The sequence below is a fragment of the Callorhinus ursinus genome, unplaced genomic scaffold (assembly GCF_003265705.2).
Source record: "Callorhinus ursinus isolate GAN/ISIS: 27379988/994484 unplaced genomic scaffold, GSC_fseal_2.0 scaffold19, whole genome shotgun sequence".
NCBI lineage: Eukaryota > Metazoa > Chordata > Mammalia > Carnivora > Otariidae > Callorhinus > Callorhinus ursinus.
This window is the reverse complement of record NW_027397081.1, coordinates 13892016-13918980: the sequence shown is the minus strand read 5'-3', so window position 1 is coordinate 13918980 and position 26965 is coordinate 13892016. Positions and strand designations below refer to the sequence as shown.

Sequence of the window (26965 nt, the reverse complement as noted above, 5' to 3'; positions counted from 1 at the left end):
CACCCGTAAATGTTCCCTGCCTCTTGCCTGCTCATACCTCCTGCAACCAGAAGTGACTAGGGCAAATCAAACTCTGCCAGCCAGGCCTGAGAAAAGATTGATGTATATATTTGTTTCTTTTCTGAATTTCAACCCCCAAAATATTCCAGCAAAAAAATGGGGGGAGGTTGGGCTGGGTTTCCTTCAGTGGGCATCTGCTGCCAAGGAGGATGGTGGACTTGCCCCCTGCCCAGCTACCCCCAGCCCACGTCCCCCGCCCCTGCCCGGCCCAGGATGGGGAAAGATGGTGGGAGACGGTAGGGGAGCTGGGAGGAGGGTTAGGGGAGTGGTGCTTTGGGGTAAGAAGTTGGGCTGAGGCTGAGGGGTGGGGAGAGCTGCCCAAGTGCAGTCACCTTTGCTCAGTGACGGAGCCTTGAAGCTTGGCCGGGGCTGAAGGAACTACACAGGTGTGGGTGAGGCTGGCTAGGCAGGGTAGCTGCGGCCGACGAGCTGGGGAAGGGCAGGGCCGGGGGCTGGCCCTCTCCCTCTAACTGATGATCTGCCGAGGCCGTCCGTAGCCTGTCATGCCAGCCTGGGAGGCCCCTCTGTTGCTGCCCATCTGTAGGCCAATGACATGCTTGCCCTCCTGCAGTTGGCTCTCTGTGAACTCCCTCTTATGCTCCTGGGCTTTCCTAGAAGCAGGGAAACCAGGATAAAGACTCACTGGGACTGCACATTTCCCCCCGGGGTTCTGTTTCCTCCGTCACTTCCTAGCTTCATCCCATGTCCCCTCACTTCTCTTGCTTCCTTCACCTAGCTTGCCCCCTGGGCCAGGGACACTGGCAGGCAGCAGGGACCCATCTTGCCCCTCGCCTAGACCTTCACTTTGTACCTTCCGACTCTGCTGCCCCACCTCCCTTGGCTTAACGGTTAGCCCAGGCCACCCCCCCATCTCACGCAAAGATGCAAGCTTAGCGCACAAGGAACCCCCAGTGGCCACGTACTTCATAAACCAGTTGGGGTCTCCACGGTAGTACCCATCATTCTTGGTCACCGCCAAGCTGCCCAGGGCCATCAGGGTCCTCTGCACCGCTGCCAGATCTTTACCTGGGAGAAGAAAAGGGGATGGGGGGTGACCTTCAGGACCAGGTACACGGGACTCCATGGCAGGGCCTGCCCCGCCTCTCCGAAAACTGGCCAACCCCGGAGGCTAAGGAGGCTGCGGTAGATCCTAGGATGCCCTTGAGTATGGTTGGCATTCCCGCTCTCCAGACCTGTTGTCGTGGCATGCTTGGGTCATCCCTTGTCCTCTCTGCCTCAGCTGCCTGTCCTCCACCTGCCTCCTCCGCCCCTCCTCTCTCTGTACCTTCAAAGAGGTCAACAGTCTGGAACATGTCAGTCTTGGTGACCCCGTAGTCCTCAGCTGCCTTCAGGAACTGAGCCACCTGCTCCATCTGCTTGAAGACCATGGAAGGAGGGTTCTCGGGCACCTTCACTGGCTTGGAGCCATCAGGGTACAGGCTGTTCACCAGCTTGCTCAGAATCTGCCAGGCAGAGAATGCAGCTTGGCACTCAGCTCGGGGTGCCTGCCCCACAAGCCCAGCAGGGTTGTGAAGCTCCAGCCCCCTTTCACTTCCGTGAAGTGCCACTCACCATGCCATTCTTCAGCCAGACCTGGAAGCCCAGGCGCCCGCGGTCCGGGCGCCCCACATCGGGGCCACACTGCACTATGATCCACTCCACGAGCCGCTCCTCCAGGTCCTCGTCATACTTCTTCTCAATTTTGGATTGTACTTCACGGCTCATGCCGTAGGAAGGACCCTTGTTGGCCATGTTGTGGGAGAGCTAAAGCAGCACCGGCCAGAGAAGGGAGAAGGTCAGAGGATCAGAGAACCAGCTCTGCTCTCACTTGTGCTAGGCAGGCCTTGGAGCTTCTAGGGGGCCGGGGGGGGGGGGCGGTGCCCATCCATCCTAGATATTTATTTACCTCCCCTGGTTTCCTCATTTGGTTTTCATGGCACTGCCCATCATCCCCTCCGTCCAGGGAGCCTCCCTGAACTTAGGGACCAGAAACGGGAGACCAGATCTTTAGAAGTCTAGAGCAAGGATCAGTAAACTTACTTTTGTAAACAACCGGAGAGTAGTAGGTATTTTAGGCTTTGCTGGACATATGGTCTCTGCCATTGTAGCATGAAAGCAGCCTTAGACAATATGTAAACAAGTGAGCATGGCTTTGATCCAATAAAACTTTATTGACACAAACAAGCAGCAGGCTGCGTTTAGCGTATGGGCCAGAGTTTGACAAACGCTGGTCTAGAGCATTCTTTCTTTGCCAAGATTGGCCACAGAGGCACCGGAGATGCCTTCCAGAGGAGACCGCACTGCCCGCCTCCCCAGGCGCCAAAATAAAGCAGCAGGTTTCTTTGTCCAGGTAGGCGTGAGGTGGTTTGTGGGTTCTGCCTGAAGTTACAGAGTTCCCTTACTTCTCACCCCACTTTATCCTCTAGCCCCAAAGCTGGAACTCCAAAGCCCAGCTCTTTGCCAGGTCAGCCCGGCCTCTGGCCTGCAGCTGCCGAAGAGGCTCACACTTATCCACCCCCGGCAAGGTCTAGGAAGCCAGCAAAACCCACGAGCCTTTGGCCAAGAAGCTGCACTTTCTCAGGTGGGCCAGGAGAGAAAGAACTGCTAGACCCAAGGATTTTCCCTTGTGCCCCAGGCTCCTGCCACTCTAGTAGCTGAGTAACCGAGGGGCCAGAGTCCTCGGGGGACATCCCAGAGCCAAGAAGCTGCCAGCCAGAACATGGGGAGCCCCTCCCTGTGCAGACCAGCAGCAGCTGCTGTCCTGAAGGTCTAGGGCTGGCACTGCTCGGGAGAGCTCCAGGTGTCACCGGGGGTGGTGCCCAGAGCTCCCTGGGAAAGCCCTCTGAGAAAGGGACCAGATGAGGCCAGACCCGTCACCTGGCCTCGGAGAGGTCAGAGGTTGGGAGGGAGAGAGTGCTCTGAGGATGGGGGTAGTCCGCACGCTACCCGACTCCCTCTCTTGCCACCATCAGACCCTCTCCCCACTCACCACCACGGAAAGCAGGGTGAGTGTCCTCACTTGCCATGGTCCCCGGTCAGCTGCCCTACCCTTCCTTCCCCGACAGCTGACAACTTTCTGTATTCAAGTTCCCCATCGGCACCGAGGAGGATGTGATCCATCTCAGAGAGCTGCGCCTTCACCCAGGAGCTGTCTGGGACTCCCTGCCAGCATGGCCTCCTGCTAGTGACCTGGGGGAGCGGCCCCTCACCCAGGGCCTGAAACAGCATTCTTCCCAGCCGCCCTCCACTCCTCCAAGGCATCCCCTGAGGGGACAGCAAAGCCTGAGACAAAGAACACGAGATGGATTCATCTAAAGTCCAGCTATTGGGCAACTCACTACTCTGGGATTTGTAAAGCCCCAGAGGGTGGGGCCACCTTTGAGCACCACCAACCATCACCCCCTCCAGCTGACCCTGGAGAATCCAAAAGCAGTCTGCTCTGTTTCCCTATAAACAGCCCGGCCCCTTCCTTCCCCACCCTGCCATGTGTCTCACACCGGCTTCCCCGCCTCCCAACCACTGGGGGGCAAAGACTAGCGGTCAAAACCCACAAGTCAGCTGGGACCAGGTGACTTCGGCCCATCCTTCATCCTGGCCCCGGCTCAGCCTTCACCCCACCAGCCCAGGCAGGCAGCGTGCATCCCGGGGGTCCAGGCACCCACCACCTTCCACAAGCCTGGCCTCCTGGTACTCTCCACCCCACCTGTCCTCCCATCTGCCCTCCCTCCCAGAGGGTGGGCTGGGCCCGCGAGGAACAAGACCGAAGCTGATTGCCCCCCTCCCCCGCCGCCCCCAGCAGCGTTCAGTCTAGGCGATTCAGAGCAGACAGCGAAGGTATCCAGGCTCCCAGTGACAAGGACACAAAGTTGCAGCCCCTAGTTCTAGAGACAATATTTGGATTTTGATCAGAACACGGAGGGGGTTGAAAGGCACCCCACCCCCACCCTTCTCCCTCCTGGTGAAGAGTCTGAAAGTGGAGAATTCCGAGAAATCCCTCTCAGTCCTCTGACCAAGCCCTTCCCAGTCCCACCTTGATGCTGCTGGGAAGAGGAAAGGGAGAGGGAGAGGGTTGCCGGCCAAGCCACCCAGAGGCCTTTCTAGATAAAGCCTCCTGGGACAGGACAGGCAGAACAGCCTGGCTGCGCTGTGATCCTCCTGCCCCGTGGCTCCTGTCAGCTTCCCCTCCCCCGAGAGAAAGAATAAAGTCCAGCTGTGAAGGGGCAGCGTGCACCTGCTACCACAGGACCCCACAACAACTAGCAGAACCAGGGGTCTCTCCAGGACCACTGGGCCCCCTCTCTCTTCGAAAGAAGACACAGCAAATAGGAGCGAGCGTCTGTGGATCTCTGACAGGGCAGGAGGGTGGGCTCATCTCAATTCTAGGGACAGAGAAGAGCGGCCCTATTCACTGCTACCCTTTGGATAGCAACCACTGAGGGAAAGCAGCCAGACCCTTCGGGAAGGGCCCAGGGCCCCAGGCCCACTCAGGCCAGCACTGCAAAGCTCCTGCAGGGCCCGCCCCTCACCCCTCTCTCTGCAGTGGGGTCACCTCCCATTTTCAGAGGATGGAAGGAGCCATGTGTCCAGAAAAGCGGCTCTCATGCAGGTCCCCACACCCTGCCACGCCTGCCTGTGGACCTCCCCGCTGCCTCAGTGGCTCCCCGGGGCTTCTCCTTTGCTGCTCAGGCCCTGCGTACCCGCCCGCAGGCCCCTGCTCTCCAGCACCAGTGTGTTCGCACACCTCCTTGCCTCCTTGTACAGCCTCCTAGATGGACACCAAACGGAGCCTTGTGTCTAACCCAACACCTTGAGCCCATCACAGACCCCATAGGCATGACAAGGGCTGAATGCGGGGAGTCCCCCTCACACCCCTGTCGTCAGGGTCTTCACCATCAATCCCTCTGCATCAGCCAAGTCACCCTAAACATTTCAACCAGCCTGAGGCTGCCCAGTCCAAGCAATATGGGATTCTAGTAACCTCACCTCCCCCCCATCAAGTAGGACCACTTCCCCATCTGGAGATCAGGAATGCACGCTGATGGAGAGGGTGGCCTTCTCCAGCCGAGGAGGTGGAGACCAGGACCTCTGAGGGCCCCGTCCCCAGTATACCCACTGCTACCGTCAAGCCCTAGCCTACCTTCCCTCCAACCCGGGGATACATGCACTTACAGGGGTTCCTCAGGGCTCGCAGGAGGGAAGGAGCTCTCCGTTGTCTGAACTTGGACAGACAGGATGGGGCGCTGGCTGAGTGGGGGGTTTAAAGGCCTGCTGCCGTGGTGATGTCAGCCTCCCCCGCTGGCTCACCCCTCGGCCCCCTCCCTGCTAGAAGAACCCAGCCGGTTCCCCACCCCCGGCCCCCCCAGTGACTCCACACAGGCTCCATATTTGGGGAAAGACACCAAGTTGGAGCAGTCTGCCGGGGGCTGCCCGAGACATTCTCTGCGTGCTTTGGAGATGGAGCGGGCGGGGCGGAGCTGAGCTGCCCGGGCGGGAAGCTGCCGGGGAAAAGCCTTTTATGGACAGGACCATGAAGGCCTTCCCCGCTCTCTGGACTTAGGGCTGCTCCTTCTTCACTGCTCCCTGCCCCCGAGTTTGAGGGCAGGGGAAATTCAAAAGGGTCTGGCCAGAGAGAGGGGGAAAGAGCTGCGGAGATCCATCCCTGAGGCTGGTGGTGGACCAACCAGCCACCCTGTCCTGGGGGTTTCACTCTCCTTGGAATAGGAGCTAACCTTTACTGAGAACCTACGACATGCCAGGCAAATGCTTTGCACATGCTCTCATTTAATCCTCAGGGCTGTATCGTGGGAGCATAATTACTAACCTCATTTTCAGATAAAGAAACAGGCTCAGAGTGCCTGAGTAAGCTCAAGACCACGTTGCGGGGGGGTTGGGGGGGCGCAAGAGTGGCGGAAGCTGGGTGTCCCTGCTGGCCCCCGTGTGGGAGGGGCCTGGCTGGCGGACCCACTCCTCAGTCGCCCCACCCTGCTCAGGTTGAGAGCTTTCGGTGGGGGTGGGTCTTGAGTTCCCTGCCTTAGATGCGGGTGGAATCTGGGGGCTCAGCGGCAGCTCAGTCGACCCTGGCCCCTATCCAGGCGGTTTCTAAGGCCTGGCAGGGCTGAGACGCCAATACTGGGCGGGAGGCTCAGAGGCTGCTATCCTCCCTCCCTCCCTGTGGAACAGTCCCTACCTACCCTAGAGAACAGACTGGGCTTCATCACTCCTGGAAGGAGACCCACCGATATGTGGCTTGCACCTGGCCTCAGGGGTCTGGGGAAAGGGTACCCGAAGAAGGTGAGCCTACCAGTGGGGTCTCTTGAGCTGCCCACTGTGAGGGCACCCCACCCCTTTCCCTAGGGCGGCCTGGCAGGGAGGAGCTAACACTCTCCACCACACCCTGGACACCCTCCAGGAGAGGGGCAGCTGAGCTCGGCACTGGGCAGTGGGCGGCGGAGGGGACGCCCACCACAGCCAGCCTCCTAACGCCAGAGCCCAGCGACGCAGAGCTGGAGTGCCCCCCAGTGGTGTTGGCTGGGAAGTGCAGGGAAAGGGGCGGGGGATTAGCTAGAGGGCAGCGCCCCTCTCCTTAGGTCTGAATTCGCCAGCTTTCTGATCCCCCAAATCTTGGCCTCCTAGGCCTGTTGGAACCGAAATCAACTTTCTAGGGTCGTTTCCAAATTCCCTCTTCTGGGAGCCCGCCTGCCCTCCGCGCATGCGCCTTTAGCCACCATACACTCTCCATCTTGGGTCCCCGGAGAACCAGCCCCGCCTCGGCCTGCATTCTCCCGGCCATTAAAGTCACATCAGGGAGCACTGGCCGCACTTGGCGGCCGGCCAGCCTGGGAGAGGCTCAGGCCAGAAGGGAAGCCGGCCTGACTTGCAGGTGAGGGGCCAGGTGGGCAGAGGCTCTGCCATTTGCCAGGTAACGGGGGGCGGCGGCGGCGCGCAGACTTCTTCACCCCATCATCTTCACTGCCCAACAGGTGCCTGGCACGGAGCAGGCCCCTGGTACATGTTTCCTGAGCTGATGCAGTTGCTCAAAGGGGAGGAGAGACACGGGGGACTTGAGGACACATGGAGAAAACAAGGGAGACTCTCTTTTTTTGAAAAGAGAAAGGCAGACCAGAAGAGCTGGGAAATGGAGGGCCTCTGTCCCACCCTTGCTTCTCAACACCTCCACCCAGAACGGGGGAGCAAACAGGGGCCCGAGAACCGCGTCTGGCTGTTTCTTTAATTGAATGCAGACTCATTCATAGAAAACAGAAATGCAACCACAGCCTGGAAACATTAAGCGGAGTTCTGAAAAAAGATCCAGATCCACCTCCTCTCCCCAGCCCCAGGGAGAGCTATAAAAACAAGTTGGGCAGAATAAAACACACTCCCATCCCCGAGGCAGAGGCCCGACCTGGCCTCCCCCAGTCTTGGCATCTGGAACGAACCAGGTAGGGTGACGGGGATCGAAGTACCAGAGCAGCTAGGGGCCCAGAGCTGGGGCAACTCAGTGTAAACTCCAAAGTTTCCTACATATATGTGTGACTAACACAAAACTTGGCCGAAGACAGGACGGAAACACAGAAGCCAGCCCTGGGTCCTAGAGTGAGGCTGGACCGGGGACACGGAGGGGAGTGTCATGTCCCTTCCTGAGCCTCCTTCTAAGATTAGGCACCGGGGCTCCCACGGCTGTGGAGGAGGCAGGAGAGGCTGGGCGCCTCCTATACCCCTCCTTTGCCCCTGGACATTCTTGGGCAGTGTCAATGGCACTGGAAGGCCCCCAGCTGGGGCTTGGCAGGACGGAGGGTTGGAAAGAAAAAGGAAGGGAAGGGGGAATTGATCTCTCCCTCCAATCCTGGTGCCAACATCAGTCTGGGGGCCGACGGGATAGGAAGGTGACCTCTGAATTCAGCCGCTCAGATCAAGGCGACTCTCACGTGGACTGACCCTTACTACTACAGAGCCAGTCCCAAGCACAGGTCAGAGGGGGGAGGCTGCACTGCCTGCAGCCCCTCTTAGGCCTTAGCACCAAAAGCCTGGCACCAGCTGGCCGGCCTCCGAAATCCTACACCCCCGTTCATCCCGAATGGAACGGGCAGTGATGGCAGTCAGGGACAGCCCCAAAGGCAGTGGGGCCCTGGCGCAGGACAGAGAATCAGGCCCAACCAGGCCCTGGATTGGAGCTCGGGAAGAAGGAAGAAAGGGCTCGGGGTCGCAGGCTCCTGGGGAAGGGAAGGACGGGCAGAAGAGATGAGATGGGCGGGGCAACACCACTTCCCTCCTTCCTCCTGCAGAGGGACAGATGGGAGAGCCAATGGACGGGGCCCATGAGAGGCCCTCAACACTGAGAAGCAGAAGCCAGTGGCCAACATCTGGGGCTTTAGGGGAGCGGGCCTCCTCCCTGGCAGAGGGCAGATGCAGGGCTCATGGCCCCCGCCATGACTGTCCCAGGCCAAGCGTGGGCTAGACCTCGCTGTCCTGCCACCACCCACACTGGGCCGCAGGGCGGGGACTCACACCCCCGGAGCTACAGAGGCTCTGGGCAGTGAGGCAGAGAAGCTCGGGGGCCCCCGTGAGGAAAGCAAGGGGCCTGGCTCCTGCTAGAAGACGTAGATCTTGTCCCGCTGCACGGTGTCCAGGTCATCGTCCAGGGTCAGCAACACCTGGGGGTGGGGGTGGACGCTGAGTCAGGCGCAGGCCGCCCTGCAACCTGGGCCTCTACCCCACCCCCCCCGTGCTGGGGCAGGGCAGCCTCACGGACCAGGAATGACCCAAACATGGCAATGGAGGACAGGAAGTGCCAGATGTCGTGGTCATCAAAGAAGTCCAGGAGGATGCAGTCGCGGTTGTGCTCCCGTGACTCCGCAGGCGTTTTCTGGGGAGGGACAACGGGGAGAGCCGCCTGGGACGCTGCCCACCCAACCAGGACCAGACCCGGCCTGCAGCTCCCTGTGTCTGCCCTGCTGCGGCGCCAGGCACGCGCACCCTCCTTCTGACTCACCCCTGCCCTGTCTCCCACATCTGAGCATCGGCTCTTTGTTGCAGATTTCTCCCGGAGGGTGCTGGCTTCTGCCCTTTCCTTTCCCTTAGACCCTCCTCCCTCCGATTCTTCTGCCCTGTATCCGAGCGGCGGGGCGAGTCACCTCGAGACGCTGGAAGACCTCGGAAGCCTCCTACCTCGGGTCCCTGCCTTGGAATCAGCACCTGCAGGCTCACTTGTTCTCCAGAGCGTTGCCGGCGGGTCACCCCCCCTCCCCGCCCAAGGACAACACGAGCCATGACTGTGGGCCACGACCTAAGGCTGCTCAGGGTCCTCCCTGCTCCCCCATAACCCTATCCAACCAACACCAACCGGACAGCACTGTGTCTGGGGCCAACTGTGCCAAACGCTGAGATGACAGTGATTGTCCTGCCCTCGGGAGTTCACAGTCTCACTCAGTTCCCAAATTCCTGCTCTCGCTGACCCCGAATCTGCCTCGTCTAGTTCTGCCTCTGGGTCATGATTCCGGTCACAGCATCACTGGGCCACAGGGCCCTTTCTCATCACCCAAGGCCTTTAAGGCCATGAGCAAGGTCTGCCTCCACCAGGGAGCTTTCCTGGACCTCCTAACTCTGTCCTCTGTCCTCGCGTCCATTCCCCCTTCCTGTCTTGTCTATATGCTTCGCCTTGTGTAGCATACTGCAAAGAGCAGTCCAGGAACTGATGGTCTCTCCCTCTCTCTCCTGAACTAGATTATAGGTACTTCAAAGGCAGACACCCGGCCAGACTTGGTTCTGATCACAGAATCGAAATGTGATTCATGGCAGGTGCCTATGAGGCAGAGGGGAGAGCCTGGTACTTCTGGTTTCAAACCCTAGCCATGCCACTTGCGGGCTCTGTGCCCCTGGGCAGGTCCCTTGGCCTCTCTGAACCTCAGCTGCCTCATAGGTAAAATGGGGGAAGCCCCCATGCTGGCCCGTTGAGTGTCAGGAGGGTGAAGCGGGAAGGCGGCTGTGAGGGCATGGTTAGTGCTCACCAATGGTGTCTGTGAAGGGAAGTGGCTGTTCGTCGGCTCACAATGAGCCTGTGGGCCACTCCCCACCCTCTCAGCGGGGTCACCACTCACCTGCCAGGTGCTGAGTCCCTGGAAGAAGAAGAAGAGTGCAAAGCCCCACACCACGGAGGTGCAGACAATGCAGAGCAGGGGGATGAGCTTGATCCGTTCCCCACTGCGGAGCTGGGTGGGGAGGGAAAAACAGCCTGAGGGCCAGACCCTGGCCCAGCCCGTTTCCCTGCCTACCCTCCGTGCCACTTCTCAGCACACAGGATGGATCCTTCAGGAAGCCTTCCTAGATTCACACCCTCACCTCGAATAGCTACAGTTACCTTGTCCCACACCAGCAGCCTGGTGTCCTCACCCCTAATGTCCACCCTGGCTAGGCCTCCATGTGCACAGAGCCCCATGCTGGCAGGGTGCACTGGCCAGGGGGCTCTCCTTGTGTAGAGGTTCCTCTCACTACTGGAAGGCAGAAGGGTCCCTGCAAAGCGCCCGGCTGTCGGAGGCCCCCGCCTCTGCAGACCTGGTGAGCCCCAGCTCAAAGCCCTCTGCACTGCATGGGGCTCTTCCCACTTGCAGGGCCATTCCTGGAGTAGGCAAGGGTCTCTGGATAGAGCTGGAGTACATGCAAGAGACTCTGGCCTCTCCCCTCCTTAGACCTCATCAGTAGAGATGAAGGAAAAATGTCCACGCCCTCTCAACGCTACCCTGAAGCAGGCTGTGCCCAGCTCCATCCTGCAAAGGCAGGGCACCTGGCGGAGGAGGCTCAGCACCCCCCACTCACCTTCATAATAATGTAGAAGGCGAAGTACAGAAGCAGGTTGCAGATGCCAATGGCCAACAAGTAGGAGGCGAAATCATTGGGGCGCATGATGAGCCCATAGGCAGCTCTGGCAAAGGGAGGAAGAGCTGGTGAAGCAGGGGAGGGCCAAGAGCGAGAAAGGGGCTCTCCCTCACCCCTACCCCACATTTTATTATGATGTGAGGTTGGGTTCAGAGGCCCACAGAAATTCTACAACCCCAGGTGCCAACATCTCTCTCCCGAGCCCCCATTTCTCATGCCCAAAGCTTAGAATTTGTCCGTGGCCCCCAAGGCAGCCAGTGGCTGGCCCAGTCCCCAGCTGTCCATCCACCCAGCCAGGCTACCACAGACAATGGCCAGACTCACAGTGACCAGTTGATAATGTTGCCCATAACCAGCAGCACCATGCGGTCCTGGAGGGAAGCAGAGACACGGGGACTGAGAGGGGGAAGAGAGACAGGGAGAAAAGTGGAAGAAGGCCCAAGTCAGCCGGTCCCCACCCTCCCCTGGGCTCTCAGCGGCAACCCCCCCCCCCCCCACCAGAGGGAAAAGAGCAGATGGAGGAGGAGGGCTTGGGGAGCTGGGCTGGTACCACGTAGAGGGGCCCGCTGCACTGCCGGATGCAGTCTGTGTAGAGTACGTGGAGGATGCGGCGGCAGATCCCCGAGTCTGCAAGAAGGGAAAGTGCTGACGGGCACCCCTCTTTCCCTAGCCCCTGGCCCGCGCCAGCAGAGAGAAGCCCAGGCCTTCGGAGGGCACAGCTGTGCCAACCCTCATCTAATTCCTCACTCTGTGATTCTTCCAGGCCCCCCAGCCAGAGGGCAGAACCCAAAGTCGGCAGTGAGTCCAAGTCCCTGAGGCCACCGACCCCTCATCCCGTGGGGCCCAGCTGCCCCCCTCCACGCCCTGCCCCGGGCATGCGCTCACCCAGCTTCCAGCGGCCCATGTAATACAGCTGGGTGCTGAGGAGCAGGGTGGCGATGATGTGGATAACGGAGAAGACAATCCAGAACGCCGTGTTCCCTTTGCCAAACACCTGTCAGGGGCGGAGGGGGGCCGCCGTAGGCAGAGCTGAGGAGGCGCCGAGGAGAGCCGCCCCCCCCCAGCCCGCCCTTCCTCCCGAGGAGCGGGGCTCAGAGCAGGGGGCGCCGCAGGCCAGGGCCTCACCACGCCCAGCACGGAGAGGAAGATGACCACGGCCAGGCAGGCGTAGGCGCTGTAGGCGCTCGCGTTGATGTCCGGGTGCCGCTTCTGGTAGAGCTTCAGCATGCACAGGCCGGCAATCATGTACATGAACGATGTGTCTGGGTTGGGGACAGGAACGTGAGCTACGAACACACTGCCGGACTTCAGCAGGGAGCTCCCAGCCCAAAGAATCCGGGGGGCGGAGAGAGCCCCCACGCCTTCTCATGGCCACAGAGGGAGCTGCTGGCGGGCTGACATTTGAACTCCAGTCCTGTGAGTGTCTCTAGGACCCCACACTGCTGTCCCGCTGGCCGGCACCCAGCCTGACCTCCCCTGACAACAAGGGCAACTTAGTCTGAGCACCCTGAGGTCAGGGACCACAGCTCAATTATGATCGTTTTCTCGGTGTTTATCCAGGCCTTTCCATAGAACACACTCAACAAATGAGTGCGGCAGCACCGAGCTGCCTCTTTTCTATAAACTAGGACGTGTGTGCCCACAGGAAGCCCAGCTCTGGAGTCTCCCACAGGGCTGAGTGCTGGAGATCCCTGGTGGTGACTTGGGGATGGCGGAGGACCTCAGGCAGGGCCCTGCTCTCGGTGCAGCCGGGGAAGAGGCAGGCCCCACTCACCAAACTGGAAGTTGGTGTAGTTGGGGCAGACATGATAGCAGGCACTGAGTAGCCCTTCCATCATCAGCGCTGTGCCCATGGCATAGAACAGGCCGAAGTGTTTTGGGATCCCACATTCCTGTTGGGGAGAAGTGAAGGGAAAGAGGAGGTGAAGCAGGAGGGAGCGGGGGGGGGGGCGGGGGGGGCGGGAGAAAGGGCCGGACCGAAGGGAGGGCAGGGAGGGCGAGCGGAGAGAGGAATGGAGTGGCATGTGGGCAGGGCAGGGCCGGGCGGGGCCGGCCTGCAGAAAGGCCTGGAACCACGGCCTCAGCGGCAGGTGCTCTCTCACCAGGGCGTGGAGGTCGTTGCGCAGCAGGGCCCGGTTGTGGTTGATCTCCCGCTGCAGGATGATGAGCAGGAAGAGAAGCCCCAGCAGGATGTACCCCAGGTTGCTCAGGATGTTGTTGAAGGCGCTGGAAGGGGCGACAGGGGGCACATGGCCTTGGCCCCATACTCTGGCCTCTTCCCCACCTGGGGCAGACCTGGGCAGAGCGCCGGCCCCTCTTCCCGGTACCCTAGCTCAGCCCCAGTGATCCCCACCTGAGGTTGCCCAGCGGGTGGGCACAGAGGAAGTTGTAGTAGCAGATGTCCTGATTCCCGGTGACATTCACCACCTGCAGGGGAGCGGGAGGGGCTACTAAAGCACCTGACTGGGCCTAGAGCCCAGGCGAGAGGGAGCCAGGCCGGAGCCCGGGCCACACCACACAGTCCCACGCGGCAGGACGACACGGTGCCGCATAAGCGGCTCGCGGGCATATCCGTGCGCCGGGCCAGCCCTCTCTGACACAGTCACTGCCCCCCGCACCCCTCCCCCCACGCTAGGTGGAGCCCAAGATCATGGGGCATGACCGTGACAGAGGGTCTTGCCTCACAGCACAGAGAAAAGGGAAGGGAAACCGAGACCTACCAAGTCCCATGAGCCTAGTTGCATTAAGCCCTGTGACAAACTGGGGAAGGTGCCGTCACTGTTACCGTGCTGTCCCATTTTGCAGATGAGAACACTGATGCTCAGGGAGCTCACGTCACCCAGCCCATGAGGCAGACTTAGGATCTGAACCCGGGTCCTGTGACCTATGACCTGTACTCACACCAGAGCCCCAAGCTGGGACACTGGGCGAGGGCGCTCCGTACGGGCCCAGGGGAGCCGCTCACCGTCTGGTACGTGATCACCAGCTGCACCACAGGAAGTGCATAGAAGACAGCGATGGTGGCGATGTTCCTGCGGAGTGGGGGGGCAGCGGTGAGGAGGCGGGGCCTGAGGCGCCACTGCCACACCACCCTGCCAGTAACAGGAAGGCCGGCCCCCACGGCCCACTCACCAGAAGTAGATCTGGTACTTTTTCCGAAGGACACGTTTGTCCTTGCGTGCCAGGTCGGCCACGTAGAGGTATTGCTAGGGAGAAGCTGGAATGAGCCCCGCTTTCCCACCGCCCGGGTGACTGGGAGAAGCCCCTCTTGCCCAGGCTAGAGGAGGACACGAGGAGTCCCCCCGCCCCTCCCGCAGGCCATAATTCTGCAGGGCATGGCTGAAGGCCACCCCGTTGCTGCCGGCCGATTAGTCTGGAAGGGCTGGGAGCAGAGCGGGCTTCCCCTGGAACTGATCCTGCCCCAGTTGAGCTCTTTCCCTTTGTTCCCCTAAGATGTCACCCCAGGGGGAGATGTGCTGGGGCCTGAACACAGAATCTCCCTTCCTTGGGAAACCCACGGCCAGGGCCAGCCCGCATGGCATCGGACCTTGGTGCGAATGACATTCTTGTCCGAATCAATGTCAGTCAATGTGTCGTAGTCATCCTCCTCCACAGAGCTCATGGAGTCCAGGCGAGGCCGAGTGCCCACAGGGTCTAGGGAGCGATCTGGGGTGGGCAGGAGGGAAGAGTTAACCAGTAGGCACAGAGCCCAAGGTCTGTCCCCACCCACCTGGGGCAATTGTCACAATTACTGGGCAGTGGGAAGAGGCAAACTGTGGGCTCAGAGCAGGGGTGGAGGTGGGCTCAGGCCCAGGGCAAAGGTATTGGGTGCTCCTAAGTCCTTGAGGGGAACAAGGGTGGGTTCTGGGAAGAGGCCGCCAAACAGGTGGCCACCAAACTGAAGTAGGACTTCCAGGCCAGAACCCCGAGCAGACCTTGGACCCCAGACACAAGCAACAGGACTGAATTCGGCAGAAGTCATGCTGATTAGGTGCCCAGCCGTGTGGGTTCTGAGAGGACACTGCCTTGGCCTCCACTGGGTAGAGACCCAGTGGGCTCTGGGGTGCAGGCAAGGGTGACAGGCTGCCTCTAGGAAGAGCACCTGCTCCTGTTCTTTTCTGGTGCCTTCAGAAGCTTCCTGTGACCATGCCTGACCAAAGCCCCCAGAGGCCAGGACATGACACCCCTGCCCATGGGCCCTACCCCGGCAGGCCAGGGAGTGAGGGTTTGGCAGCAAACCACAACATCTGGCCTGGTGGCAGTTGGGGTGCCAGCCCACCAGCATCAAGGCCAGTGCCTGCTTCTCTCACAAGACACAAGAGCGGGCAATTATTGACATTAGATGGGGAAGCCATGCACAAAGCGTCTCTCTGGCCCCCTGGCAGGAGCTGACTGGCAGAGCAGCGCCCCCCCCACCCCACATCTACCCATGGCAATGCACAGCTGCCGCATCTGGCCAAAGGGGAGGCGCCGCTTGAACTGGTCGTGCCCTTCAAAGGAAAGGGAAAGTTACCGGGAAGTGGGGCCAAGGAGGAAAGGCGGAGAGAAGAGGGGGGCAGGGAGACAGCAGCCCCGCTCCCGGTGCCAGCGCCTGCCAGAAGGGGCCGGTGCTCTTCGCCTCGCTTCACCCAGCCTGCTCAGCCCCGCCTGGCTCACTCACCCTGGTAACCGTAGGAGAGGTCTCCCGTGCCCGTGCTATCGACCAGGCCGTCCGTGGACCCGGAGCTGTTCTCTGCGGGGCACACGGGACGCGGTGAGGCCGGTGGGAAGGCAAGGAGACGCTGGGGTCGGGAGGGGCCCGCTGCCACTCTGCCACCTTGGAGGGGGAAGCCCAAGGAGCCCGGGTTGTGAATGGGCAAGGACAATCTCTGGCATTGACACGTACCGAAGGAGCCATAGTTGTAGCCCTCATATGGGGAGCTGCCAGGGAAGGAGTCGGCGAGCACCCGAGGGTGACCTGCAAGGAGAAATCGAGGTCCCCTCAGCTCTGGAAACAGAGAGGGCCCAAAAGCCAAGGAGAAGAGAGAAGGAAGACTCCAGAGAGACACGGAGGGGCCACAGCAGCAGCAAAGAATAAGCACCTATCCTGACAAACACCAAACACACCTCGCTCCCACGGCCAAAAGCTGCCCCAACCTCCCACTGTGTCCCCGTGGAAACCCTGGCCATCCTTTGTCCTCGCTATGGGGTGTGGGGGGGGGGGGAGAGAGGTCAAGGAATCGATGGGTCTAAATGGCCAGCTAGGAGAGCGAGCGGCCTGCCCAGGTCCCACCCAGACACCCCAGTGTGTCCGCTCCCTCCCCCATTCTGGACCTCAGCTCCTCTGCCCACAGCACCTGGAGCTTACCAAGGAGAGAAGCTGAGAGAGAAGTCCCAAGCAGGAAGGAGGACAGACAGAGAGGGAAGGATGGAAGAAAAGGAGAGAGAATGGAAAGTTAATAATTGCCCAGATGGTGAGCTACATCGCCTGAGGCGGACAGACAGTGTAGCCAGACCCAGAGAATGAATCAAGTGGCAGCGTTAAGGCGGGCACGTTAGGGCCACCGGGATACAACAGCCCAGCCCCGTTTCCATCTGTGGACTGTTATGCCCAGTCTGGACATCCAGGAGCCCCCAGCTGGCCTTTCCTCCTCCAGCCCCCAAGGGATCCATCCAGCAAAGCACAGAGCAAACTCTGCCCTCCCTGCCCAGGCCCTCTGGAGGTACCGCTTTCTGGGCAGGCTCGGTCCATGGCCACCAGAAGCGTCTTCTTCCTCTGCCTGCAGGAACAGAATCCAGAGGCAAACCAGGGGGGCAGGCCGAGGGCCCCTCCAATGCTGGGCCAGCCTGCCTTCCGCCCTCTCCACCCCATAAACCTGTCCTCCCAGCTGTGCCCCAAAGGTTCCTCCCAGGCTGGGGAGCAATGTGGGGTTTCCCTGCTTGGGTAGGAGGTTGAGGGCAGGGGTTGGTTTCCAGAGGAGAGGCCCATGGACCACCGACCCTAAAAGTTAGGACCCCCCCCTTCCTATGCCCCATGATGGTGTGGAGTGCGACCCTGGACTGGCTCAGATCCTGCCAGGCTGCTCGACCCACCCCAGTAAAGGGGGACGCCCGGCAGCCCCGCTTTACCTCCAATTCTCCCAACAGGCCAGGAGGATAGTCAACAGATAGAAGGAGAGAAATATGCCCAGGCAAAAGAGCATACCGCCAACATAGGCCTCAGCTGTCAGGGGAAGGAGGAAGATGAGCACATCAGACCTTCCAAGACCGCTCGACACGGCAGACAAGGGCCCAGCCACAGCTCCCCCCACCTCTTCCCTCAATGACCTGGCGGGGTGAGCAACAGGCAGGTCCCCAAATATGCCAAACTCTGACATGATTCCTGCCTTCACTCCTGCTGTTGCGCCCTCTACTAGAATTTTCTCCTCTCCCTCTTCCTCAAAAACGCCATCCTGTTTTCAAACACAGCTTCCTTCCAAACACAGCTTGGGGGCTGGGGGGGGGGGCACTGTGTCCTCTAGGAAAGCTGCTCTGTCCTGTGGCCCCACTGACCAGTCCTTTGCCCTTCAGAGCTCTCAGAACTCTGCAAGTCAGAGGACTCAGCCAGACCATAACACCTGGCACATAGAAGGTGCTCGATAAATATTTGTTGAATGAAGAATCCATACAAGAGAGGCAGCTTCTTTCCCCTCCCATTACAATCCTTTATTTTTATCTTATATTTTCCAGTTTACAAAGGGCTCCATCCAATCACTCAGTAAATATTTATCGAGCATGACCAAGGAGCCTAATACTTTCCTGCTAATTTTGTGCTAAACCTCACAACTTGGTAAGACCACCAGGACAGATCCTATTACCCACCACGATAGAGACAAGGAAACTGAGGCTCAGTGAGATTGCACTGCCCGCAAGGGGCGGAGAGAGAACAGGAACTCAGTACATCAATTGTTAGTCTCCAACTCTACCACATCACCCTGGGACCCACCTCTGGGTCTGCCCATCGTGAAGGCTGCCAAGAACACTCCCCCTTCCAGGACTGGCCGTGTAGGTCTCCCTCCCCCTCCCCTAGATCTGAGAGGAACAGCCACTCAGCCACCCACACTCACACGTGACTGCTTGAGATACCACCACGGACAGGGTTTTCTGGCGGTGCCCTTGATCAACCGGTTCATCTGGAAGCAAAATGTCAAACAAGTAACCGCCTGGAGCTTGGCTAAAGTTTGTAGGACCAGGCCTGGGAGAGTCCAGGGCCAAAACCCCAAATCCGGCAGACCCCCGCATCAGCCACACAGATTCTTCTACTTCCCAGGGAGCAACCGAGCCCACCCCACCCGGGCCAGGCCAGGGCACACCGTGTACCTTCTACAAAGGGGTAGAAAGGCAAGGAGCCCCCACAGGCCTGGTCTTCGGTCTTCACCACCACCACCACGTAAAAGCTATTGCTGGGGAAGTCTTTGCGCTGCAGGATGATGATGATGATGATGATGATGATGATGATAAAACCATCATCACCATCAATCATCATCAAAATCAATCAACAAAATACACACATAATTTTACTCAGCCCTCACTAAGATTCCTACAAAATAAGTACTATCATTACGCCTATTAGGCCTTAGGGTTACACTGCCAGTAAGTGGTAGAGTTAACTGGCTCTAGAGCCCAAATCATGACCCTAACCTCTAGCCAGGTGAGCAAATGTGTGTATGACCTACCATCGTGGAATCCATGGGTGCCCCATTACGGTCTGGGCATCAGCCAGAAGAAAAAGTGGAGGGGCCCCTACTGCCTCCCAAGTTGCAACTCACATGTTGCGAAGTGAACATATGGTTTCACCCTCCCTGCCCCCAGCACAGGTTTTAGCCTTCGCCAAGGGCAACACTCAGCATCAGCCAGGGCCCTTTTCTCTCTCTTTTTTTTTTTTTTTTTTTTAATTTTACTTATTTATTCGACACAGAGAGAGAGTTCAAGCAGGGGGAATGGCAAGCAGAGGGAGAAGCAGGCTCCCCGCTGAGCAGAGAGCCTGATGTGGGGCTCGATCCCAGGACCCCAGGATCATGACCTGAGCTGAAGGCAGATGCTTAATGGACTGAGCCCCCCAGGCGCCCCCCCCGCCGTTAGCTATATCATTACAGCGACCGAAACAGATGTGATGGCCGGAAAAGGCACTCTGCTCTTTCCTAACCCCAAGGATTTTGGGATGATGATTCAACCCTCACATTAATTGCAGAGCCCCAAACCTCAGGGACTGGCAGGCCAAGACTCAGTCTTATCAGTAGGGTAGAAATGGGGTAGGGGTGAAGGAGCAAGGGTCTGGAAAGCTCAGCACCTGGCTACATCTCCCATAGGGCCATGCGCATTTCCTACCTGCACAGTGATAGCGGCCTTCTTGGTCATAGTCTGGTACATGCCGATGAAGGCTACGTTGTTGTCTAGGTCATAGACAGGGCACTACAGAGGGAAGAGGGGAGAGGCGAATGGGCAGGAACCTGGGCCCTGGGCCCCCTCTTTAGCAGCCCTGCTACCCGCTGGTGGAGAGCAAAAAAAGGGCAGGCAACTTACCAGGACATCCTGGATGGAGATGACTGAGCAAGGGAAGGCCTTGTTGGAGGTCACCTTGACAATCACCGAGTCCACTCCCTCCGGGAACTCATACTTGAAGTACTGAGGGCACAGGAGGGCAGGGAGAGCCCCATCTCATGAGGATGCTCTCTCTGTCCCTCTAGAAGGGAACAGTGTATATCCTCTCAGGGTTGGGCAGTGGAAGCTCTCTGGGGAGAAGGACCCTGACCCAAAGCAGCCCTATTACATCACTCCCCTCAACCTCAGGTGGGCACTCAGGATAGTGTCCCAAGAGGCAAGGAGGAGAGGTGGCGGCCAGACCCCATGCTTCTGCAAGTCCCACGCGGCCTGTCCCCTGACCACCCCAGGGCCAGAGTCCCTCCATGGCGAGGGGACAGCCAACCTGGGATTCCCAGCAGGGTCTGCCAACCACTCCCACTCCCATGTCCCCACTTCTCCTCCTGAGGGCCTGTTGCCAGACAGATCTTACCTGGGGCTGGGCTGCTGTGGTATTGAAGCTAAACTGCTCCCCAGTCCTGGAGGGAGAAGAGCCCCCCCCCCCGAACACGGTCACTCCCTGAGCTTGGCAAGGAGGCCAGGCCCATGGTCCCCTGGCATTGCCCTTGCACACCTGAGCACAAAGTCGTCCATCCGGCTGACCCGGAGCTGGTAGGTGGTGTTGACCAGTGACAGGGTGGACACATCCACGTAGAAGAACTGGACCTCGGACTCGTTCTTGGTGGGAGGCTGGCACAGCGTTCGCTCCACCTTTTGGTAGAGGTACTTCCGCTGATACCTATAGCCCAAAGCAGAAAGCCAGGACGTTACTACTGTCCCAGCCAGCAAGCCATGCCATAGGAGCAAGGCCCCAACTCCCCCACTCTGGTTTCCAGCTTTCCCTACTCCTAACCCAGCTAGGCTGACAAGCTCCAAGTTGGCAGTCTTGGCCACTGAGCAGCCCCTTGGTTCAGGGAACAGGGAAGAGAAACAGAGGGGCTCCTGGGTGGCCTGAGGCCCTGGATAAGGCCCTGGGTGAGGCTCTGGGCCTGGCCTGGCCGAGGCCTACCCCCCTCCCTGACCCCCAGGTCCTACTCACAGCCCTCGCAGGATTAGGGGCACCTGGAAGGACACCACAGCCTCCTTCTGGCGGACCACAAACAGCAAAGGAGCCCCCTTCTGCTTGTTCAGGACATTCACAGACACACGCACACCTTCTGTCTGCAGAATGACATGGAAACACCCCTCAGTCAAGCCTGTAGTGACTCGACCTCGGCTCCTGGGGACACATGGCTCCAGAGACTGAGCCCTGCCCTCCGTCATGCTGACAGCTTTGTTCCCCCCTCAACCCCCTCCCTCCAGTCAGGCTGGGCAGCAAGCTATGCCCCTTCTTCCGCCAGAGGAGCCCCAGTCTCCAGGAGGGATTTGCCCTGAGTTAGAGGAGAAGCTCTTAGAAGAGGCCCCGTCCTGGCTGGCAGGTATGTGCAGGACAATGGGACCCATGCAACTACAGGGCCTCACTTCCCAACAGGAAACACAATGGAGACCTTGGACATCCGCAGGATACCCCATACTTATCCATGTTCTTGGGATATCCACGCACAGGGACAGGGGGACACAGGAGAGCAAAAGTGTTCCTCAATTTTCTTCCTTGTGAGCCAGGAAGCCCCCATTCAACAATTAATCTGGGGGCCAGAGCCAGTGGGGAGGTGGGCAAAGAGACTGTGGAAAGCTAAGAAAGCCAAGTTCTATCCTTAGCTCTTGACCAAGGGCTAGAGCTGTGGAGAAGTCCCTTCACACTTCTGAGCCTTGATATCCTCCTCTGTAAAATGCAGACACTCTCACTCTTGGCACATGGAGGAACAGACACAGAACAGTGGGAGCTTAAGAAAATCAATCAATCAATCAGTCCTGATAATGCTTGTTATTGGGTTGCTGAGACCCAAGCCCTAGGGCAACGTTTCCCCGAGGGGTAGAAGACCATAATTCCCAGGATGACCCCAGTTATGGGGGAGAAGGAAGAAAGGACTCCAAGCAGGAGGACATCAAACTTCAGAGAAACAGGCACTGAAGGCAGATCCTGGCCTGCCACAGAAGGCAGATCCCGCCCCATCCTGAAAAATAATCAGACTGCCACTATCAGCTCTACCACTTCTTAGTAAATCCCATCATGGAGAGTGTTAGGCAAGAGACCACAGAGTCAGGCTGCAAGAATTCTCCAAATCTCAGCTCTGCCCAGGGTCTAGACTTCCTAGATCTAGCTACAATCACATTTAACTCGTGGCCGGGGAAAAAATGAAAGAGAAAGTCAGGGTGAGGTAGATTCCCCATTGGACACAAACTTCCTCTCTCCTCCCAACCCATTTGGGAGCTGGTCTTATCTCCACCACCTTCCTCTTACAAGGCCAGCTGGCTTTCTAAGGCAGAAAGAGAGCTGGGAAGGCCTGCATTCATCTCCCTGGGGAGGCTCAGCTATAACTTGGCTGGGCAGAGCCTTTCAGTCAGCCTGTCTCATCTCCTTGGGGTTTTCTGGGCCAACCCCAGTGGCTACCCCGCTTCCCCCTGCACCCGGATGGGTGGGGCTGTCAAATTTGGGGTGTTGGACCAGCCCTGCTCAGACCACAGCTGGTGGAAAGGAGGGGGTCAAAGAGAAGATGGGAAGGAGATAACTTTAGAAACTGTCCAGTGGGAGCTTCAGAGAAACGCTGGTGGCAAAGCAAGGAGGACTGGTCAAGAGAGTCCAGTGTGGTTCTGGGAAAAGGAAACCCGGTGGGGTGTCGCGTTCACGGGCCTCCTAAAAGAGCAGAGGATTGACTGACTCGCGGAGCCCTGGTCTGCTCACCCACTCACCACCAACCCCCAGCCCAGCGCAGCCCAGCCCTCACCCGGTTTCGGGTCACAGTGTGGTTGAAGGTGTAGATGTTGACCAGCTCGCTGTTGACCTCATCCATGTAGGTGCGCTCAAACTCGGCGTCTTTCTGCGAGACGTTCTTGGGCCCCAGAACCCCCAGATGGCTCTCGCCCGAGGCCACCAAGAGCGCCAAGAAGGGCAAGCCCAGAGCGAACATGGCCCCGGCAAGGCGGCAGTGGCGGCGGCAGCGGTGGTGGCGGGGACGGTGACAGGCCACAGGACACCTCCGGGACGGGTTGCGGCTCTGGCCGCAGCTTCCAGCATCTCACCAGGACCAGAACTTTAACCCCGGCCTGAGATCAGGAAACGTCCCCTCCCGGGAGCCGCAGAGACGCTCCTAGGGGGCCTGGCGGGGAGGGGCGGCGGGAGAGGGAGGGAAGGATGTGGGGTACGGGCCAGCTCGCGAGGGGCAGAGCGCGGCCGGGAGACCCCGCGGCCGCCGGCCGGGGCCGTAAGAGCCAGGGGGCGGCTGGTTGCTGGGAGCTTGGAGACGCCGGGGAAAGGGGAGGGAGGGACGGAAGCCGGCAGCGGGGGCGGCCGGGAAGGGAGGAGGGTCTGAGGGTGAGGAGCGTGATAGGTGGCAGCGACCCGACGCCGCGCGGCGCGGCTTGTTTCCTGGGGGCGCGGGCCCTTTAAGGGCGGGCGGCCGCGGCGGCCCCGGGTCTCCCAACTCCCGGGACTGTGCGGGGCCGCGAGGCGGTAAACAGCAGGGCGGCCGGCCCGCCCGCTGACGTCAGGGGAAACTGACACAGATTTTAAAGGGCCAAGCCCCGGATTGGGCCTTAAAGGGGCCGCAGCCCTCCAGCTGGAAGCCGCCTCTAACTCCTATCCTGCTACCATGTCCTCTTTCGTCATCCTACCCGTCTCTGGAAGCTCACTTTGGTTGGAATAGATGGATGTCTCCGTGAAGGATCTCCGAGTGTGGGATTCTTGTTGACAAAGTCTTCTTTGCTCAAACGTAAGGATCCACCTCCACCCTCACTGCCTTTACCACCAACATCCTCCATCCTTGGGCCATTAAGAAAGGAAGAACTCAATTAGGAAACAGGACGGGCGCCTTCCCTGCGGAGGGATGGCTGAGGCAAAACTACAGAAGGAACCTCTGCGTCCTCTCACTTTGTACTGCAGCGGCCGCGAGGCTTCAGGGAGGCCTGGGAGCTTGCAGGGCTTTCTCCTCTTCTCTGCAGAGGCAGCTAAAAAGTTCATTGAGATAGTAACTTTCAGTATAAATCGATGAAAACTTTTCTACAAAACATTTTGGCCCGTGTTTCAAGAAGTTTAAAGAGCTTTATACTCTTTGACAGAGTAATTTCACTTTTGGGACTCTTTCCTAAGGAAATAAATACAGATTAAAAATGTGTAGGCAGTAATGCTTATTATTGCGATATTTGTAATATAAAGCATAAAGGAAACAGCCTAAATGTCCATAATGAGGGAGTGGTTAAAGGTGCTATTATCCTGAAGCCATTGAAAATGATGCTTAAGACTTTAAGGAAGGTATCAGCAGAGGAGTCACAATATTACACTATATCAACAGTAGGGTTTCCAAATGTGTAGGCATGCATAGAAAACGTTGAGAAATCTTTGAATTACAGATGATTTTAAAAGTGGCATGTATCATTTTCCTCTAATTCCAAAAGCAAGGAAAAGTACCAAAAAGGGAAGAAAAATCACTGGACTGTGGATGGTTTTAAAACATTTTTATATACCTTTTAAAAATGTGTAAATTGGGCGCCTGGGTGGCTCAGTTGGTTAAACGACTGCCTTCAGCTCAGGTCATGATCCTGGAGACCTGGGATCGAGTCCCACATCGAGCTCCCTGCTCAGCGGGGAGTCGGCTTCTCCCTCTGACCCTCTTCCCTCTCGTGCTCTCTCTCTCATTCTCTCTCTCTCAAATAAAATCTTTAAAAAAAATAAAAATGTGTAACTTTCCTACGATACATATGGATTTTTAAGACGAATTAGATATGTTTAAAGGAAAAGGAATAACAGGGCCACCTCTGAAATTGGCAGACACCCGATGGAGCCACCTGGGCCAGAGGCTTGTGAGAATTCTCTTGCTCCCAAGATTCCTGCAGCCACAGCTCCTGCCCCTGCCTTCTTCTCTGGGCTTTGTTCCAACGAGGACTATTTTATCTCATGGCCACTTATATTTATTCATTTCTGCAATAAATATTTAATGGGCACCTACTATGTGCAACTCCTGTTCTATTTATACTAGGCAAATGGTGTGTTGCAAGAATTAGACCTGGCCTCCTGCCCAAGCAGTCGTACTTGAGGATGAAGATCAGAAGCAGGCTGCAGGTTCTGGAGAACCCTAGAGTCAGACCAAAGGGAACCTTAGCAGACTCCTCGACCAACCCCTCATTGTACAGACAGGTAGAGTGAGTAGTTTACTAGACTCCAGCACGTCTAGACAAACCTGAATTGGAGGACCCTCAGGATAATAGGAAGATTTTTCATTGTAAGCCCATGCAGTCAGCAGCCCAGTTTGGGTAGTCGATGTAGGATTTCCACATTCCAAGTGAACTCCACTTTCTCTCTCATGGTGAACTCCTCATCTTGCCAGTAAATCTGGAACTCTAAGAAAATACTCCCACTCTGAGTTTGAGCTCCCCACTTAGCTTGATGTAATGTAACTGGTTTCTGGAACTTTCCTGGGTGCTATGAGAAGCACCAGTCTCAGCTCTGGGCTGGTTGGTCCGGGGACTGTATTGAATAGCCCAGAATGGGGGCATTCCAACTCTGCCTCTCAGGCTTTGGGGCAAAACGTGCCCCCACCCCTTCCCAGCCTGTTAAAAATGCATATCCAGACACAACTTACAGTTGTTGAATTGCAGTCTTTGGAGGTGCAGCCCAGGAATCTGGGTTTTACAAGCACTCCAGAAGCTTGATATGCACAATACATTTTGAGAACCACTGCTTTGAGGCCAGACAACCGGGACTGGGACTGCTGATATTTGTTTGCTCCCTTTCTCCTAGCAATATCTTAGTTCTTGAGAAATCTATCTAAATAAACCCAGAAAGGATCCTTCCCCTTTGCAAGGGCTCATGAGCTTAACCTTTGAATCCTCAGCACCCTCTGTGTTCAAACAGGGTAGGAGGGCGGCAGCCCCATACTTTCTTGCAGTTCTCAGGTCTGCAGAACTTTCCTCAGCCCTTCTGCCCCACCCCCTAGGGAGGGAACAGCAAAACCCAGTTATGAATAGGTCCCTTCTCAGGTCCGGCAGTGCTGAGGAGAGAAGGCCTTTTTGTTGGCTACAGCAGTTAGCATAAAAGAAGGGCAGTGCTGGGTCTCAAAGCCAGACTTGTGGGTGCAAAGGAGATGTCAAGGCCTGGGGGCAGCCCCCTGGGCTTTCTGTGCTGGTCCAGCTACTGCATTATCTGCCATGTTATATAAAAAGCCCAACCCCAGCCCTGGCAATGAGGGCAGGGTGGGTCACAAGGCTCAGATGACTTCCTTCTATTTCCCTGTGGGCCATCCTTCCGATCCTGAGTGCAGAAAAGACCATCAACCAGGCAGCTGATGAGGTTCCCAGCTTTCCACAGGAGGTAGAGAGTGGCCGTGCCTGTGGGTGGGTGGCAGGATCAAACCCGACTTTAGAATTAAGTAACTTTTACCCAGAAAAAAAAAGTTACACAACCAAGCCCTCTAAAGGAAATGGACTTAAGTTCCCTGTTTTTATCATGACCATAAAAGGGTCTCCGTGTATCCACGCAGAGCTCAAACAGAATTGCCCAGCAGCTGCAGCACAGGAGCACTGTACAGTCCTTTCTCTTCAGCGTGCAAGTGCTGTTCTTTCTCAGGGCTGCCCTTGAGTCTGGTCATCTCTCCAAGGACTATGAAAATGGGATGCGTATCAGATTAGGAATCAGAGTATTTACTCCATCATTCTGGGGCTCAGGTCTCAAACCTGTCACATGGCTTCACGGTACTATGGAAAAAGGACTTTGACGTCAGAAAGTTCTGTGTAAGCCCCTGCACTGGGCATCGTAGGCAAATTAAACTTTCTGACCTTTTAAGAGTCATGTCTTATGTCCATTTACCTCCTAAATGCAGCACAGGGGAGCTGGGCTTGCCTGCATTCGTCATCCTGAACTACTGTCTCGAGTAGGAGGGGAGTCAAAGGAGAGCAGTTTTGACTAAGGGGACAAACTTTCTGCCACAGACCCATCAGCCACTTTTGGTTTCCTGGGCTTTCACCATTCAGACTGAGAAATGTGAACACATTCAGGCCTTGCATCCTGTTGCCTGCGGCCATGTGCTGGAATCAACATCAGAGCTTTGCAGGAAATGAAGCTGGTCAATCAGGCTGCTGAAAACAAGGAGATAAACAATTGATCAACTCAAATCTGTCTCCAAAGATCACTGATTAAAAATGAGCCATCCTCCTATCTCAAGAAGGTTTGGGTCTCCAGCTACGAAATCAGAAGATGCAACTCAAGAAGCTTTTCCTCCTCTCTGGCTGTTATCTAAAGATAACATGGCAGCTATTCAACCCTTATTCCATGTAGTTCTCAATAATAGAAAGGTCCCCTCTCTTTACACTCTGGCTCACATACAGGCCACCTCCCATAGCATCTCCT

General features: G+C 57.6%; 2 protein-coding genes across 3 annotated transcripts; both read right to left on the bottom strand.

Annotated features, from left to right (window-relative positions):
• Window positions 1-87: 87 nt before the first annotated feature.
• On the bottom strand, window positions 88-5386 carry TAGLN (transgelin). The gene is made up of 5 exons (XM_025893567.2): window positions 5230-5386; window positions 1633-1824; window positions 1346-1523; window positions 984-1086; window positions 88-671 (listed from the first exon to the last, which is right to left on the bottom strand). Exons 2-5 carry the CDS (start codon window positions 1810-1812, stop codon window positions 527-529), a joined length of 606 nt encoding a protein of 201 aa, XP_025749352.1. The 5' UTR covers window positions 1813-1824; window positions 5230-5386; the 3' UTR covers window positions 88-526.
• Window positions 5387-7274: 1888 nt separating this feature from the next.
• Window positions 7275-24280, bottom strand: SIDT2 (SID1 transmembrane family member 2). Of its 2 annotated transcripts, XM_025893468.2 has the most exons (28): window positions 24088-24280; window positions 23495-23571; window positions 22353-23386; window positions 20567-20688; window positions 20102-20266; window positions 19961-20006; window positions 19471-19572; window positions 19276-19359; window positions 18268-18367; window positions 18015-18080; window positions 17038-17131; window positions 16636-16688; window positions 15815-15886; window positions 15590-15661; window positions 14477-14595; window positions 14062-14135; window positions 13895-13961; window positions 13283-13356; window positions 13032-13155; window positions 12704-12821; window positions 12055-12191; window positions 11815-11923; window positions 11480-11556; window positions 11254-11300; window positions 10870-10975; window positions 10155-10265; window positions 8810-8923; window positions 7275-8711 (listed from the first exon to the last, which is right to left on the bottom strand). In XM_025893468.2, the coding sequence occupies exons 3-28, from the start codon at window positions 22533-22535 to the stop codon at window positions 8649-8651; spliced, it is 2499 nt and encodes an 832-aa protein (XP_025749253.1). In that variant the 5' UTR covers window positions 22536-23386; window positions 23495-23571; window positions 24088-24280; the 3' UTR covers window positions 7275-8648. The 2 variants fall into 2 exon arrangements, with proteins under 2 accessions (XP_025749253.1, XP_025749254.1); XM_025893469.2 differs by lacking the exons at window positions 20567-20688; window positions 23495-23571; window positions 24088-24280 and having other exon boundaries at window positions 22353-22485.
• Between the last annotated feature and the right edge of the window lie 2685 nt (window positions 24281-26965).

Coding starts and splice junctions, on each gene's coding strand:
- TAGLN (XM_025893567.2), bottom strand. CDS start 1,812: ATGGCCAACAAGGGTCCTTCCTACGGCATGAGCCGTGAAGTACAATCC. Junction 1,524..1,632: donor TCTGGCTGAAGAATGGCATG/GTGAGTGGCACT, acceptor TCTGCCTGGCAG/ATTCTGAGCAAGCTGGTGAA. Junction 672..983: donor GACCCCAACTGGTTTATGAA/GTACGTGGCCAC, acceptor CCCTGCTTCTAG/GAAAGCCCAGGAGCATAAGA.
- SIDT2 (XM_025893468.2), bottom strand. CDS start 22,535: ATGTTCGCTCTGGGCTTGCCCTTCTTGGCGCTCTTGGTGGCCTCGGGC. Junction 20,689..22,352: donor ACACTGTGACCCGAAACCGG/GTGAGGGCTGGG, acceptor GTCATTCTGCAG/ACAGAAGGTGTGCGTGTGTC. Junction 16,689..17,037: donor GCCTGTTGGGAGAATTGGAG/GTAAAGCGGGGC, acceptor CTGTTCCTGCAG/GCAGAGGAAGAAGACGCTTC.